The sequence below is a fragment of the Sparus aurata genome, chromosome 11 (genome assembly GCF_900880675.1).
Source record: "Sparus aurata chromosome 11, fSpaAur1.1, whole genome shotgun sequence".
Classification (NCBI taxonomy): domain Eukaryota; kingdom Metazoa; phylum Chordata; class Actinopteri; order Spariformes; family Sparidae; genus Sparus; species Sparus aurata.
Window position 1 is genome coordinate 25,682,785 of NC_044197.1, and position 13,546 is coordinate 25,696,330.

Genomic DNA, 13,546 nt, shown 5'->3' on the forward strand with positions numbered 1-13,546 from the left:
GTTATCATTTCCTTTAGCACAAGTCGATGTTAAGTGTTAACTTGTGGCACTGAATAAGATTATAACTCCCCACTGAACAGGGAAACTGGAACTATAAAAATGAGACCAGAGTTAAAAAGAGTATAGAGCATAAAAACTGAGTTGTTTTTTCGCTGGCAAATGTGTTTTGCGTGCCGTCATCTGTTTGTGAAATGCTTTGTGAGTGGTTTCGCCATGCACACAAGGCTGACCAGAAACACACAGATATACTTGCACAAACAGACACATAAACAGACCCACACACATAGCGCCTCAGTTGTCACAGAGCACAGCAGTTTGTTTCCTTCTCTGGAGACCAGAGCATTGCAGCTGCGTACAATCCGCACGTGTATTTGGACGCACATACTTGCACACAACACTACGACCTTAGTCCAACGCAGGAAAGCAAATGATGGATTGGGGTGTCACCATGTGCTTGAGTGTGAGGTTGTCAATGGATGAAGTGTGTGCTTGTGTGTTTGTGTGTTTGATGGAGTGTGTGTCTGTGTGTGCGTGTGTGTGTCTGTGTGTGCGTGTGTGTCTGTGTGTCTGCATTTGTGCGTGTGTTTTGTCCTTCCAGAAACAGTGCGTCTCTCTTATCTTATTTTATGTGAGTCTTGCCACACAGCCCTGCTGCTACACACACATTGTGTGTCTCTATGTATGTGTGTTTGTGTGTAATTGATTAAGCTACTGGTCCCTCTGACCTCACACTCCCATTAAAAGTCTGACCCCAGCTGTGCTGCAGCGAGCAGTGTGTGTGTGTGTTTGTGTGAGACACTGTGTGTGTGTGTGTGTGTGTGTGTGTGTGTGTGTGTGTGTGTGTGTGTGTGTGTGTGTGTGTGTGTGTGTATATATATCAGCAGGTGACCAAAAATGTGTTTTTGTGAGCCGTTCAGTATAATGCCTTTTATGCCTGAAGCGCTTCTCTGCAGTCTCTTATTACAGTGTCAGGTTTGTGTGTGTGTGTGTGTGTGTGTGTGTGTGTGTGTGTGTGTGTGTGTGTGTGTGTGTGAGTGAGTGAGTGAGTGAGAGAGAGAGAAAGCCTGGCCTCATATGCGCACGCACACACATACACACACAGAGCAGTGGCGTGAAATATGTTGTGATGTCTCCTCTATGGGAAGCTGGTTTCAGACTGCAGAGGAGACGCTCCCCTTCTCAGACCTGCTCAGACCCATTGTCCTGCTGTGACACACAAACCCACGCACACATGCACACACACTCAGCTCAACAAGAACTTTCTTCCCACCCTTACGGATTCTCTTTCCATCCCCTTTACACGTTTTTAGTACTGGGAGTATCATCACGAGGGCTGTAACTGACGCTATTTTTTTTTTTATTGGCTACCTGATTTATTGTTTCAAAGTGTCAAAGAGAATTCTGAGGTGAAGGCTTCATATTACTTAACATTCAAAGTTAATGAAACAATCATATAGAACAAAGGCAGGCAATGAAACTCATATATGAGCAGCTGTAACTAGCAAATATATGATGATATCTATATCTATATCTAAATATAAAGATATAGATATAGATATAGATATAGATAGATAGATAGATAGATAGATAGATAGATAGATAGATAGATAGATAGATAATTGTCTTAAACAACCATCAAAATGGATGCCAATTCATTTTCTATTGATTGATTTTTTGAGCAACTAACAACTACACTATCACCGTTCCATCTTTTCTCAAAAAAAAAATCTCACAAAAAGTATTTTTACAGTGCAGTGAGACCAAGGCCATTTGGAGGAGACGACTCTGTACAGTGATGTGAGAGAGCGAGGACAACTGAAAGCTAAAATGTGGTTGAGATATGAGATGATTTTACAGTGGCATTTTGGATTAAGCATGTTTAAATCCACTTAAATCCGCTGTAAAAATGATAAGGCTTTTTTTCCGTGCGTGCCACATCACAAATATAGGTCATACAGAGCCGTCCAGAGGTGGATAGTTGCCATGTCTGTTCATACACATGTGCAGGAGTGTTGTCCTCACTACAAAGAAAGCACACGCATGCACAAAAACCCCAGCACCACCTCCATCACCACCACCACTTTACCGTCTCCCAGGGCAACAAGAGCGAAATCTACCAAGAGGCATGTTGAGAATAAAGCAAAGGAGAGGGGAGGAGAGGAGGGGAGAGGAGCAGGAGGAAGAAGAAGAGAAAGAGAAAGAGAGACGCAGAATGAAAGAGAGAAGAGACCTGGAAAATCAAATCTATCAAAATTATTCTAATAGAGCTGCTAAAGGAAGGATGGAAGAAATGGGGGAAAGAGGTGGGTCGAGGGATTCTATGGCTCATACTCACGCAAACATCTGTACCTAACCTGGATGTGTTTACATGCACACTGTTAACAGACCACAGGTAGTCTACGTTGGTGTACCATAGAGCGCTTTTGCATTTGTGTTATGGTACTCTGGCATGTTCAAACACATTTAAAGTTTCCTCAACAAATATTCGAGGTGGCGTCATGGACACCAAATTGTGGCTTGATACCTACTGCATTGAACGTTTCCTGCTTGAAATTGGTTCGGAAACTAATATCTTAACTTTCAATAAACAAACTGTCTGAATCCCATTGAATTTATGTTAAAATAACTACAACACAACTGCAACAATGAACCGCCTGGTGTCAACCTTGAAGTTATTCAACAATTATTTTGAAAACTGATTAATCTGTTTGAGTAATTTTTTTTTAAGTCAAAATTCTCTTATTCCAGCTCACATTCAGGTTTCGTTTCTATTAAGTGACATTAAACTTAATATCTTCGACAAAACAAGACAACTGAAGACGCCATTGTAGGCTTTGTGAAACCCTCATCGACATTTTTCATTAGTCTTTGACATTTTATAAGCCACACAACTAAATGAGTAATCAATGAACTAACTGACGGATTGAACATCTATCCTCAAGTTTAACCAGTTAATCAGCTCACAGTCTAGTGCAGATGGCCACAATATTTAACTGGTCGCACTGTTTTTAGTTAGGACAAACATCAGAAGTTAGCCAGCACTAGAAACAAAATATAATGCGTTTATCTCAAGGTTCAAGGTATCAATTTAGAATGCTTTCGAGAAACTTCAGTATTGAGGTCTAGTCAACGATTCATCATGATATAGATTTTAGGTCTTTTAGGTAAAACTTGGCCCGCTTTTCCATAATAGACACCATCCATTAATTTTGAAAGTCGGAGGCAAAAAAAAAACAATGAAAGCCTTTTGATGTGTTAGTCATACAATCAGGTTTTCGAAGGGCATTTAGTGAATTATATCAGTGTCATTCATTTGATGTACCGCCTACTCTGAATGACATCTGTTCAAATCCTATTTAGCTTTGCCACCACGACTGAAACTGCTCGACTTTGCTAGGCTAACCTCCTCCTCATTTTCATCACAAATATGCGATATATCCTCTCCTGTTTGCCGCCCCCCCCCCCCCCCCCCGCCAATTCTCCATAATACTGTGCTCCTCTGTTCCTTCTTCGCTGTTCTTTTCACTGTCCTTTTCCTCTCAATCCAATCTGTCCCATCGTTTTCCTCCTCCTCCTCCTCCTCTCCTCCTCCTCGTCCTCCTCCTCCTCCTCAACCTCCTCCACCTCTCCGCTGAGCTCTGCTGGTGATATTGGGTTTTGGGGAGGGGGCACAGTGGCAGTGCTGGCATCTGTTCGAAGGGCTGGCGTGCTGCCAGCCACTGAGCATCACTCCGGCAACCAGAGTCACGCTGTTGGATTTATCTCCAACCAACCTGTCAGCTGATGCTCTTTGTGGGCGTAAGACGAGTGGGCATAGGCTCTTTGGCATTCGCACTGCCAAGGTGCCCACAGGAGATTTTAAAAATGGGGAGGAGAAAAAAAAAAACCCTCAGTGGGTGCTACATTGCTGAGGAAGTAAGACAGCTCTTTAGGAAGAAGCACCCAACTTCCAACGCAGGCTGAGGGCTGAAGCACTCAAAGAGTAGAGAGTGCAAAGTGGGTTGGAGGGGAGCGAGGGAGCAAGGTATGGATGTAGCGAAAGAGAGTGTAAGGCACAGCAAGAGGGAAAAAGTAGATAAAGGTAGAGACTGAGCAGGGAAAGAGATCGAGAGAGTGACAGAGCAGCCCAAGGGGAAAGCACAACTGCATCTGAAGCTTACAGGATATGTAGCAGAAAGAGTGAAGAGAGAAGACGGAGTCAGAGCACATTTCTGCTCCAAACAAAGTGGCTCCGTTAAAAGACCAGTCACCTTCTGGCTTAAGTGCCAGTTTCACATTGTCTTTGAGCAGCGTTTACGCCAAACAAAAAAGTTAACCACACCTGTGAGATCATTAAAATCTAAATTCTACTTCCATCAGGTATTGCCCACCAAATGTCCAATAATCCCAATCAGTCACTGCGGTCAATGGGACGTGCCTGTGAATGTCACAGCATTCATTCAGGGAACTCAAGATATTCAGTGGCCACCGTCGTGGTGAGCAAGTGAGATTAGAGAATCATGGGTATGGTGTGCTGGTCCCAAAGATAAGCGATGAATCAATTGGCCGCTAATGTAACCATTCAAGCAATTAGTTACCATGATAAATTTATATGCAGGGATTACCCGGTTGATTGTCTGTGCAATTTGCGTAACAGACAAGAGTCAGCTAAACCAGAATCGCACACTGCGGGTCATTGTCACTCATTCCCGAGCGACATTATATACAATATTTGACTACCCAAAATTATATATATGCATTTCTGTATTTGGAACTCTAACTCCTGCCCACAGAAGCAGAGGTGCAGTCAAGTAGCCAATTTGTGATCAGTCATATCCAAGATCCACAGTATTTGCATTAGAGCATGCTGTATAAGTCAGCAGTGAGATGTCATGACACTGAGACTGCAATTTAATCACAATATTTCAGATATGGCACATATCAGTGAAGCCATTATGTACCCAAAGCATCATGAGACAGTGCAGCAGGGGGAGCGGTCTCGCTCATAACAGGAGTGACGTTATCTCTACCCAGTTACAGCAAGATAAGAGGAATAATGATAATATTATGAAAAGCATTGCTCTCGCCCAGTTAAGCCACGGCTCTTTGTGTCAGAGGTTTGCTTCAGGAAGTGAAATTGGTCAAATTCCTGTGGCCATGTGACCTGAGCAATGATCCAGGATCAGCAGATCCTGCACTGACGTCTGCACACCAACAACTGAAACAGAGATTCCAGAGGGGCCCCAGGCAAAATGATAAGGAGCTTATTCAGAGCATAACTTCATTCATTCAAAAGTTATAACATATACTAGCATTTACAATCATCCAGTTGTGTACTAGCTCTTATCAAAACAGCCAGTGATGATCTGGGGCTGAATGTGTGTCAGCTTATAACTCCTTCCCATGAAAATGCTCGGGAGTCCTTGTCCTAGATTAAGACTCTGCATGATAGCAGGTGTACTCAAGGTCCACTGGAGAGCAAGCGAAGGCATCATTATGTCTATCCGCCGGTGTAACTGGACTACTTACGACAGTTCTCCTCGTCGCTGCTGTCCGAGCAATCATCATCATCATCACATCTCCACAGGGTCGGGATGCAACGTCCGTTCTTGCACTGAAACTGCCCGGCTTCACACTCCGACTCCGTATGAGTTCCTGCGTTGTCGGAAGACAAAAAGACAAGTGGTCATCTCTTCTTTGTTTCATTTCATGGTGGACATGTGAACAGTGAATACACGTGGGCATCAGCTGAGTTGAATGTCATCAAGTGTATTAAAGTCACTTTAAAATAAATCAATTTCAAACCATGGACACATGCTGGGGTAATTACAGGCATTTACAGGGATGAGGCGTGTAAGTACATTACGCAGACCAGCCTATGGCAAAGAGAGCTGCACTACAACCTTTTCACGAGGCTGTTTCTTCAATTTTGGATGGCTAACTGATTTACTGCCACAGTTTTCAGATAGATCACATGCAAGCCTTTATTTGGAGAAAGCAGGGAATTAAGCACTAAGGGGTTGTAGGTGGATTTAATAGCGTTAAATCCTCCAGTATTATTACCTGTTGTTAGCTGATCTGTTGTTCTTAAACCCAACAGTCCCACAACAGTATTCACACTTGTACTGTTATTATACGCTTACGTCAGACGACTTGCATGTGTGTATGTGTATCTGTAGGCTTTGGTGCGTCCGTGACTACAACCGGTGTCCTGCCGGGCACCTGAACACAAAGATCTGTTCAGGCACATCTAGTTAAGCGGGTGTTTTGGCTGCAGCCACACAAAAAAAAAACACCAAACACAGACCAGCGCAGCCTCCGCTTTGAGTTCACGTCACCAAACACAGCCTGTTACCACCAGCCTAACGTTACTGCATTTAAACACGTGTTTGTTTGGACTGTACAGGTCTTCCGCGTATCGCCACCTCATGCCACCAGTGATCGCGTTCACCGCGCGGACGAAAGTGTCGCTCCAGGTGAGAGCCACCGCATGCAGCTGCGTGATATCAGCGCGTCGCTGGTGAAGACGCGGCAGACGAGCCGTTCACACACCGATCCCCGAAGCGTTGCCGTCCGTGGCGCGATGATAAATCCCCCCCGCCGCCTCCTCGCTGCGAGACAAGTGTCTTACCTTTAGCGCAATGGAGCTCCATGAGTAACAAATGTAGTAAGACAAGCTTCCCGACTTCTGTCCACATCTTTAGATCCCGGGGGGGTCTACGGTTGCGGTTCATGCAAAGTGAAAAAGCAGTGAAGGATCCCCAGCCTCTCACTCGCTGTGTGTGTTCCTCCCGCTGCCTCTGCTCCTGACAGTGTGAGTGTGTGTGATCAAGCCCGGCGCTCTGCTCTCTCTCTGCCTCTGCCTCGGCTGCAGTTTGAATCAGTGACGCTTATGGGCGGGATAGCCAGAGTGGTGTCTGCGGTTATAGTAGTAGATTAAAAAAACAAAAAAAAAACAACATCAAACCAGTCAGACAGTAGTTGAGTCTCATCTGTCTCATGTCTCATCATTTCTGCTGAGTCACTGCTTCCCACGTTTGCATATTTTACCCTATGGTGGATCTGCAAGGTGTTGTTGCAAGCATTAAAAAAATAAGCTTTGTTAAAGAAACACTTTTTTTCACTTTTTTACCAAATTAGACGAGAAGAATGAGTTTTGTCCGTTAATGTTCCAGCTTAATTCAGCTAAAGCTAACCATAGAAAGGTAACTTTTGAGGTTAGTTAGCTAACTAGCTTGAAGACGAGAAAACAAAAGGAAACCACCAGCTTAGCTTGGCTTCTTTAAGTTCAAAAATAGCTTTGTGTGAAACCACTGACCTGATGTAAGTGTCGCTGATGGGCAGGACAGCCAGAGATGTCCTCTGTGGTTAATGTGGGAAGAAAAACCTACATCAAACCGGTTATTAAAAAGGGAAGTAAGTTTCATCTGCACAAAACTTTTCTAATGAGTCACAGCAGGCTGCTTCCCAAATCTTGCATAGTTCAACATTTTTTTCCACAGAGTTAGAGAGAAGGATGAGTTTTGTCAGTTTAACTAACATTGCATTTCATTTAGCTAAAGCTAACAGTGAAAGGTAATGTTTGGCGTTCACTACCTAACTAGCTTGAAGACAAGAAAAACAAAAGGAAACTAGCTCAGCTTGGCTCCATTCAAAGTTTAAAAATAAAAGGCCATATCATTTCCTTTAAATCACTGACTAAAGTGACTTATGTGCTCATGGGCTGGATTGTCAGAGATGCTGCATGTGGTTAATGTGGTAGGTGAAAAAAAAAACTACATCTGAACAGTTTTTAAAATTGGTAGTCTTATCTGTTACATTTATGCTGAGTCACAGCAGACTGCTGCCCATACTTTGCATATTTTAGCTTATCAAGGACCTGCAGGTTTTTGTAACCAACATTAAAGAATAAGCTTTGTTGATTAACATTGAACAGGCACTTACTGGAAGTTGAAAAAAATGATGCCATTCTTTGACAGTTAAGCTAATGTTACAGCTTTATTTAGCTAACCCTAAAAGTAGAAGGTAACGATGACATTGGTTAGCTAACTAGCTTGAAGACAGGAAACAGAAGGAAACAAAACCTTAGCTTGGCTCAGTTCAAAGTCCAAAAATACTTTTAACTCACAAAGTTCTTCCTTATTTTATCCCTTAAAAGAACTAAACTCTAAAAATGAAGCTTAGTTTAAGTTCAATCAGGAAGACTATCTTTTCATTCACAGCTCTCTGCTCCCTCATTCATCAGACATGGGCATTTCTTCATGAGTTCTTTCTCCATTTAACTAACCGGATTCTGCCTCACTATCAGCCAATCTTCATCACCTCCCCAAGTATTGCTTCATCAAGATGGAGTCTAACAACCAAAGACTTTCTCCTTCTCTTTGTACACATGACAATAAATTACGAGTCTCTCCCAATTGGAACTTGTGGTTCTGCCAGATGGCAACATCGCAACAGAAAAATTAAGCTATCTCAAAGTTACAAAACCTGAAGTTCCTTGTATGACCACTGGTTGGCTCTAACATTAAGTCAATCCCCACCTTATTGATCCAATTTGAAATGTGCCATGAATCACACATATAATTATATATCATGGTACCTGAAGAGGTGTGACTTAACGTCCTTATTAAAATTGCAGAAATATATAAGTTTATAACAAGGTCTTAACCTTTAGAGCACAATTCCCTGTTACTAGCTACTGTGCAGGGGTGCATTTTTATGTAACTCACTTATATCAAGTTTCAGTGAGCTGCTGGCTCTCTAGCTAGCTGTTAGCACACAGGCTTCACAAGGCTACTTTTTTAGCTTCATGCACCACGGAGCAGCTGTTATAGTAATGAATGCAGTTCTGACTCCGACCCTGTATCCAGATGTGCCATTTATTGGATCCATGGCCACCACAATGGCCCTTAAAAAACCCCACAGTAAAAAAACTCACAGTAACAACACTCCCTCCAAGAAATCGTCCTGCACATTAGAATTTCTTTGTTTTCATTTACACTTTGGTTTTCATTTTATTAAATGAACAAACACGAGTTAATGTGTCAATTAGTCAGCTTTAATCATGCCAGCTGGAGGACTTATGGACAGGGCCAGGCTAGCTGCCTCCCCCTCACCCAGTCTTCATCCTATGCTAAGCTAATTATCTTTTCTTCCAAAACATTTTTCAAACTAAATTACTCGACTTACAACTTTATGCGACTCAAACCCAGAATTAACCGTAGCCTTTATTCTACAGAGGCTGAAGTGAAATAACATACAGTTCAATTCAAAGGTCAGTAACATAAGAGACTGACATCCTTAATCTAAACGCGTGTATACAATGACACTAACACTGTTGCTCCATGCTCCAGCTTTCTTTGCTTCCGCTGATATGTAAAGTGACATGCTATAAGAGAAACAAAGGGAGCATCAGCTATATGTTCTAAATAAGGCATTTATTGAGGGTTATGTATAGTTCATACTGTCTACAGGAGGCTTTTTTCGACAGTCGAGTAACTGTGCTGGCCTTTCCTTGGACGAAAGAAATCCATAAGCGCTACATGTGTGATCCGTTCTCTGCAATATGGCCTGACAGATTTTCACTTGGCTAGAATATTCATAATCAGTGAGGAAGCAAGTGACCGTCGTTTAACGAAACAGAGTTAAGGGCATGTACTGTGATATCTGAAGAGAACCTCAAGGCGTTGAAGTGACCAGACTTATTCAGAGTTTGAAGTGGATAAAAAGTGTGATGCAACGACAGGGAACAGACAGGTCTGTACTGCAGCGCTGTGCAGGCGCGGTTTGGGTTTTGATTCGCTACGGTCCGGAATGGCTCATGTGCATGAAATGACTTTAACACATGAATCAAGACATGAATAATGAATAAAACTACTGTATGAATAGATGGAAAAACACCATCCTTGCCTCTTATACATAATTCAATAAAAAGAGTGTGAATGAAACATTAAAAGGATGGCACAGGAGCAGACAATGACCAAAATAAAGCTTCGCATCACTTTCACATTTACTGCCACCTGTGTTTGTTGTTGCAAAAGTTTCCCTCAAGGGAAAAATAGGCCACAAAAGGAGAGTCCTGTGTTATTGCACCAGTCTTTATGTGAGTTTACTCAAGGTCTAAGAGAAAACTGGCTCTCATTTGCATCAAAATATTTGTGTGTGAATGCAGTTACACATTAAAATATATGTTCGGTGACTGCTGGCATGTGCACATCTTTTCTTCTACATGCTGTTGCACTATCATATGGTCTGTGACATGAACCAGAGAATAATACGGGCACAGATGGCGTTACGTCCTCCGAGTTCTCCGCACATGTCTGAGCCGTGCGCAACATGTTTCATGAATGCACAAGTACTATACGACACACGTGTGATGTCATCTTTCATCCGTCAAGCGCAGAGGATCAAACCATGTATGTTGCACCAGTGCAGGGCATCCCTGCAGTAGGAGTGAGCTCAGGGCCGGGGCACGAATCAGAGCAGAAGAGCGAGAGCGAGTTTCCCGTGAAGACTCGCCAGGCAACTCCCAGCTGCAACGTGCTGAAGAACTGCTGAAAAAAATCTCGAATACGTAAGAACAATTCCAGATACATAAAATGACTTGCTTCCTGAACATAAATAATGTATCACTGTAAGTGTGCAGTAGCAGTTGGTAGTGTTAGAAAAGAGGAGAAAATATTCATCAGCGTGCATAAATATACAAACACACATTGGACTGCAGAGGGTTCAACACACTGTCTTAGTCTCTTACACTGCCGTGGTTATGTAGCAAGACGGTTTGTCAGCTTTTTCGACAGTGATGGAGTGCCTCAATTTACAATCCAATTCATGTATAATTAAAAAAAACAGCGTATTATTAACACAGAGCTGCAAACCATGAGAGGTCATGGGTAATTTCTACAGAGACAATTTTGGGTACAAGAAGTGTCAGCGCATATGTTGGGGAACTGCATTCTAAATAATTCCTTCACATAGAAATATTTCAGCGAGAATCATCAAATAAAAGTTTAAAATCTTGTGTAGTGATGAACCCACCAAGCATCAACGGGCATTTCTGCAGTTCTCCTTAAGTCCATGGAGCTTTTGATTCACTTTCGCAGCTCTTATCAGGGTCACTTTCAGGCGCAGCAGACACATTTTAAGAACAGACCTAGTTGCTAATAAAAATGAGCAACTAGCTGGTGAATATATAGCCGAGAATCAAGTAGCGAAAGAGGCAGATATTTCCCTCAGGAGTCACTGAAGTCCTAAACAGAGCTAAGAGAGGAGTGGATAATGACATCAGGTGGTCAGAAACAACTCCAAATGAATGCTGTTGTTTAGTGCCTGCTGGATGTTTAAGCAGAGATTTTACCACTTGAAGCATTTTGAATAAAGCAGTCCGGGGTGTATGACACAAATCCCTCCTTTTCCCCCCTAATAGCCAGCTGTCTACTTCATCACAGCGGAACCGGGAAACATCAGCCAATGGTGTTATTGCACTGATGAGAGTGCACACTCGAGATTCACGACAATTTAGACTAATTTGGTGCAGCTGGATTAGAGCTACTGATAGAAGAAAAAAAAAAAAAAAGGGAGGGGATCACGTTAATGTTGGAGTGCGCTGGTGCGATGAGATGACCGCCTCACAGCATTGTAGAAGAAGCCTGTGGGAATGTTTTGAACTTCATTTTGGGGCAACTTCACCAAACTTTTTCGATGGATTTTCTCAGATTTTAACAAGTGTGATTCTATACATACCGATGTTTATGTCTTGGTGACCACTGATTAAGAAGTTTATTTTAATTAAAATAAAAGCCTAGTGTTGTCAGCCCGAGATGTTGCCAAGATGGCTGCGAGAGGGTGGCAAGACCTAAACGACTTTGGTTTCAGTCAGCAATGATGTTCATATCAATTTTATAGGGTGACTGTGACGTGTTGTGTTTGCAGTTTTTTTTTTTTGTGCTGCCCCAGAGTAGCCGAACAATCCGCTAACGCAAATTTAGATCAGTTCACAACCTGATGGCCATAACATGTACCAATAGCATCATTCAGTTGTAGCGGGGGCTGTTTCTGTTTGGTGAGGATTGAAATTGACACTGACAGAAAACTTTGCTGTGTGAATTCATCTTCTTTTCCAGGCCCCAGAAATGGGCAAAAAAAAGGGATTACACTATGACTGCGACAGAATCTGCTGAACGCTCAACTGTCCTCGGCTGTTCTGCGATGGGCTGTCATCGCGTGTGAGGTGAGGCAGCAGGGCGCTCACACTGCAGTACTGTGCTGTCTTTCCACACTCTGTTTCTGATTTCTACCCCTTGAGATCAATGCAGAAATTTTGATCATCTCTCATCTGTGCGCACGCGGCTGGAGCTAACTCTTGCACTCGTCTTTGCCACAGGACAGTGAGTGAGTCTGACTGAGACCCTTAGACCTTTCAGATGATTACTTCCCTCTTCTGTCGCTTTATCTCTCTCCCTCTCTTTCTCTCTCACCGTCTCTTTGTCTGCGGCCGCTCTAACCCCGTTTCTTTTTTACCCTCTCTCTCATCTTTTATTCTCCAGCCGTCCATCCTTTCCTCCCCTCTTTCTCTTCTTTTCCCATCCCCTCCTCCCTCCCTTCCTCCATTCTCCCTCTCTCCCTCTCTCTCCGTCTGCCAAAAAAGGCAACAGAGCCGGTGGTCAGCAAATCTTCTGTCTTTCCCGCAGTGCATTGTTGTATGTGTCTGCGTGCCGTGCTGGACACGGGACAGCGGAGTCATCCGCTTTCCTGTCACAGCTCGTGACCCGAAAACCATGAGTGAGGTCTGGTCGATAGCTGGCCAGGTGCCTGCTGCAGGGGGGAGAGACGATGGATGAGATCTGGACATCATTGCATCATCAGACGATAAGGCAGCAGGGCAGGGTTGGGAAGCTTACTGTCAAATGTTCTCAATTACTGATGATTCATTACTGATTACAGAGTAATTTCAGTTTGACTGCAAATCCCTTGACTTAGTTTTCAATTCAGTATGATCACTTTGGGTTTCTGTTTTTGTAGAGGATGTTTATGAGATGTTTCATAGACAACACGGAACAGAGCAGCTCAAATCGCCCATGACAAGATTATCCGGTATGAGTAAAAAAGTAAATGAATAGAATAAAAAGTAGGGTTGATATCCGTCCCTACATGACAGAGAAAAGCACCAAAAAGCAGGTATGTAGACAAATAGCAAATGAGAAAAGGTACAGCGACAGGCTGGACAGGTTTAGGAAGCACCTGCAATATGGAAGATGCCAGTCTAGATCCAACATGTTCTATTTCAGGTTTCATAAGTTTTAATAAAAATTCAAATCTTCTCTCTCTGAGTTTTATTGTGTTATTTCTCCTCTTACACACCAGCCTCCAGATGACTGATGCATCATGAAGCCAGTGAGATATCAAATCCATCAATACAGATCTATATCAGTTTTTCAACTTGAAAAATTACGCAAGTGTACGTAGTTTTATGCTTTTTGCTCTTCGAAAATCCGCTTTTACACCTAGATCAAATCTAGATCGCCCAAACAATCGCAGCCACATTGCATCAGTGGGAAGCTAGAAAGGT

At 42.9% G+C, this 13,546-nt stretch overlaps 1 protein-coding gene across 1 annotated transcript in view; it reads right to left on the bottom strand.

The window, feature by feature from the left end:
• Positions 1-6,865, bottom strand: part of lrp8 (low density lipoprotein receptor-related protein 8, apolipoprotein e receptor) — a 181,663-nt gene extending 174,798 nt beyond the window's left edge. Inside the window, exons 1-2 of the mRNA XM_030433693.1 lie at positions 6,611-6,865; positions 5,509-5,634 (exon numbers count right to left, since the gene is read on the bottom strand). Of these exons, the coding sequence (XP_030289553.1) occupies positions 5,509-5,634; positions 6,611-6,713 (229 nt within the window). The 5' untranslated portion in view covers positions 6,714-6,865. The remainder of the gene's footprint in view (positions 1-5,508; positions 5,635-6,610) is intronic.
• Positions 6,866-13,546: the final 6,681 nt, after the last annotated feature.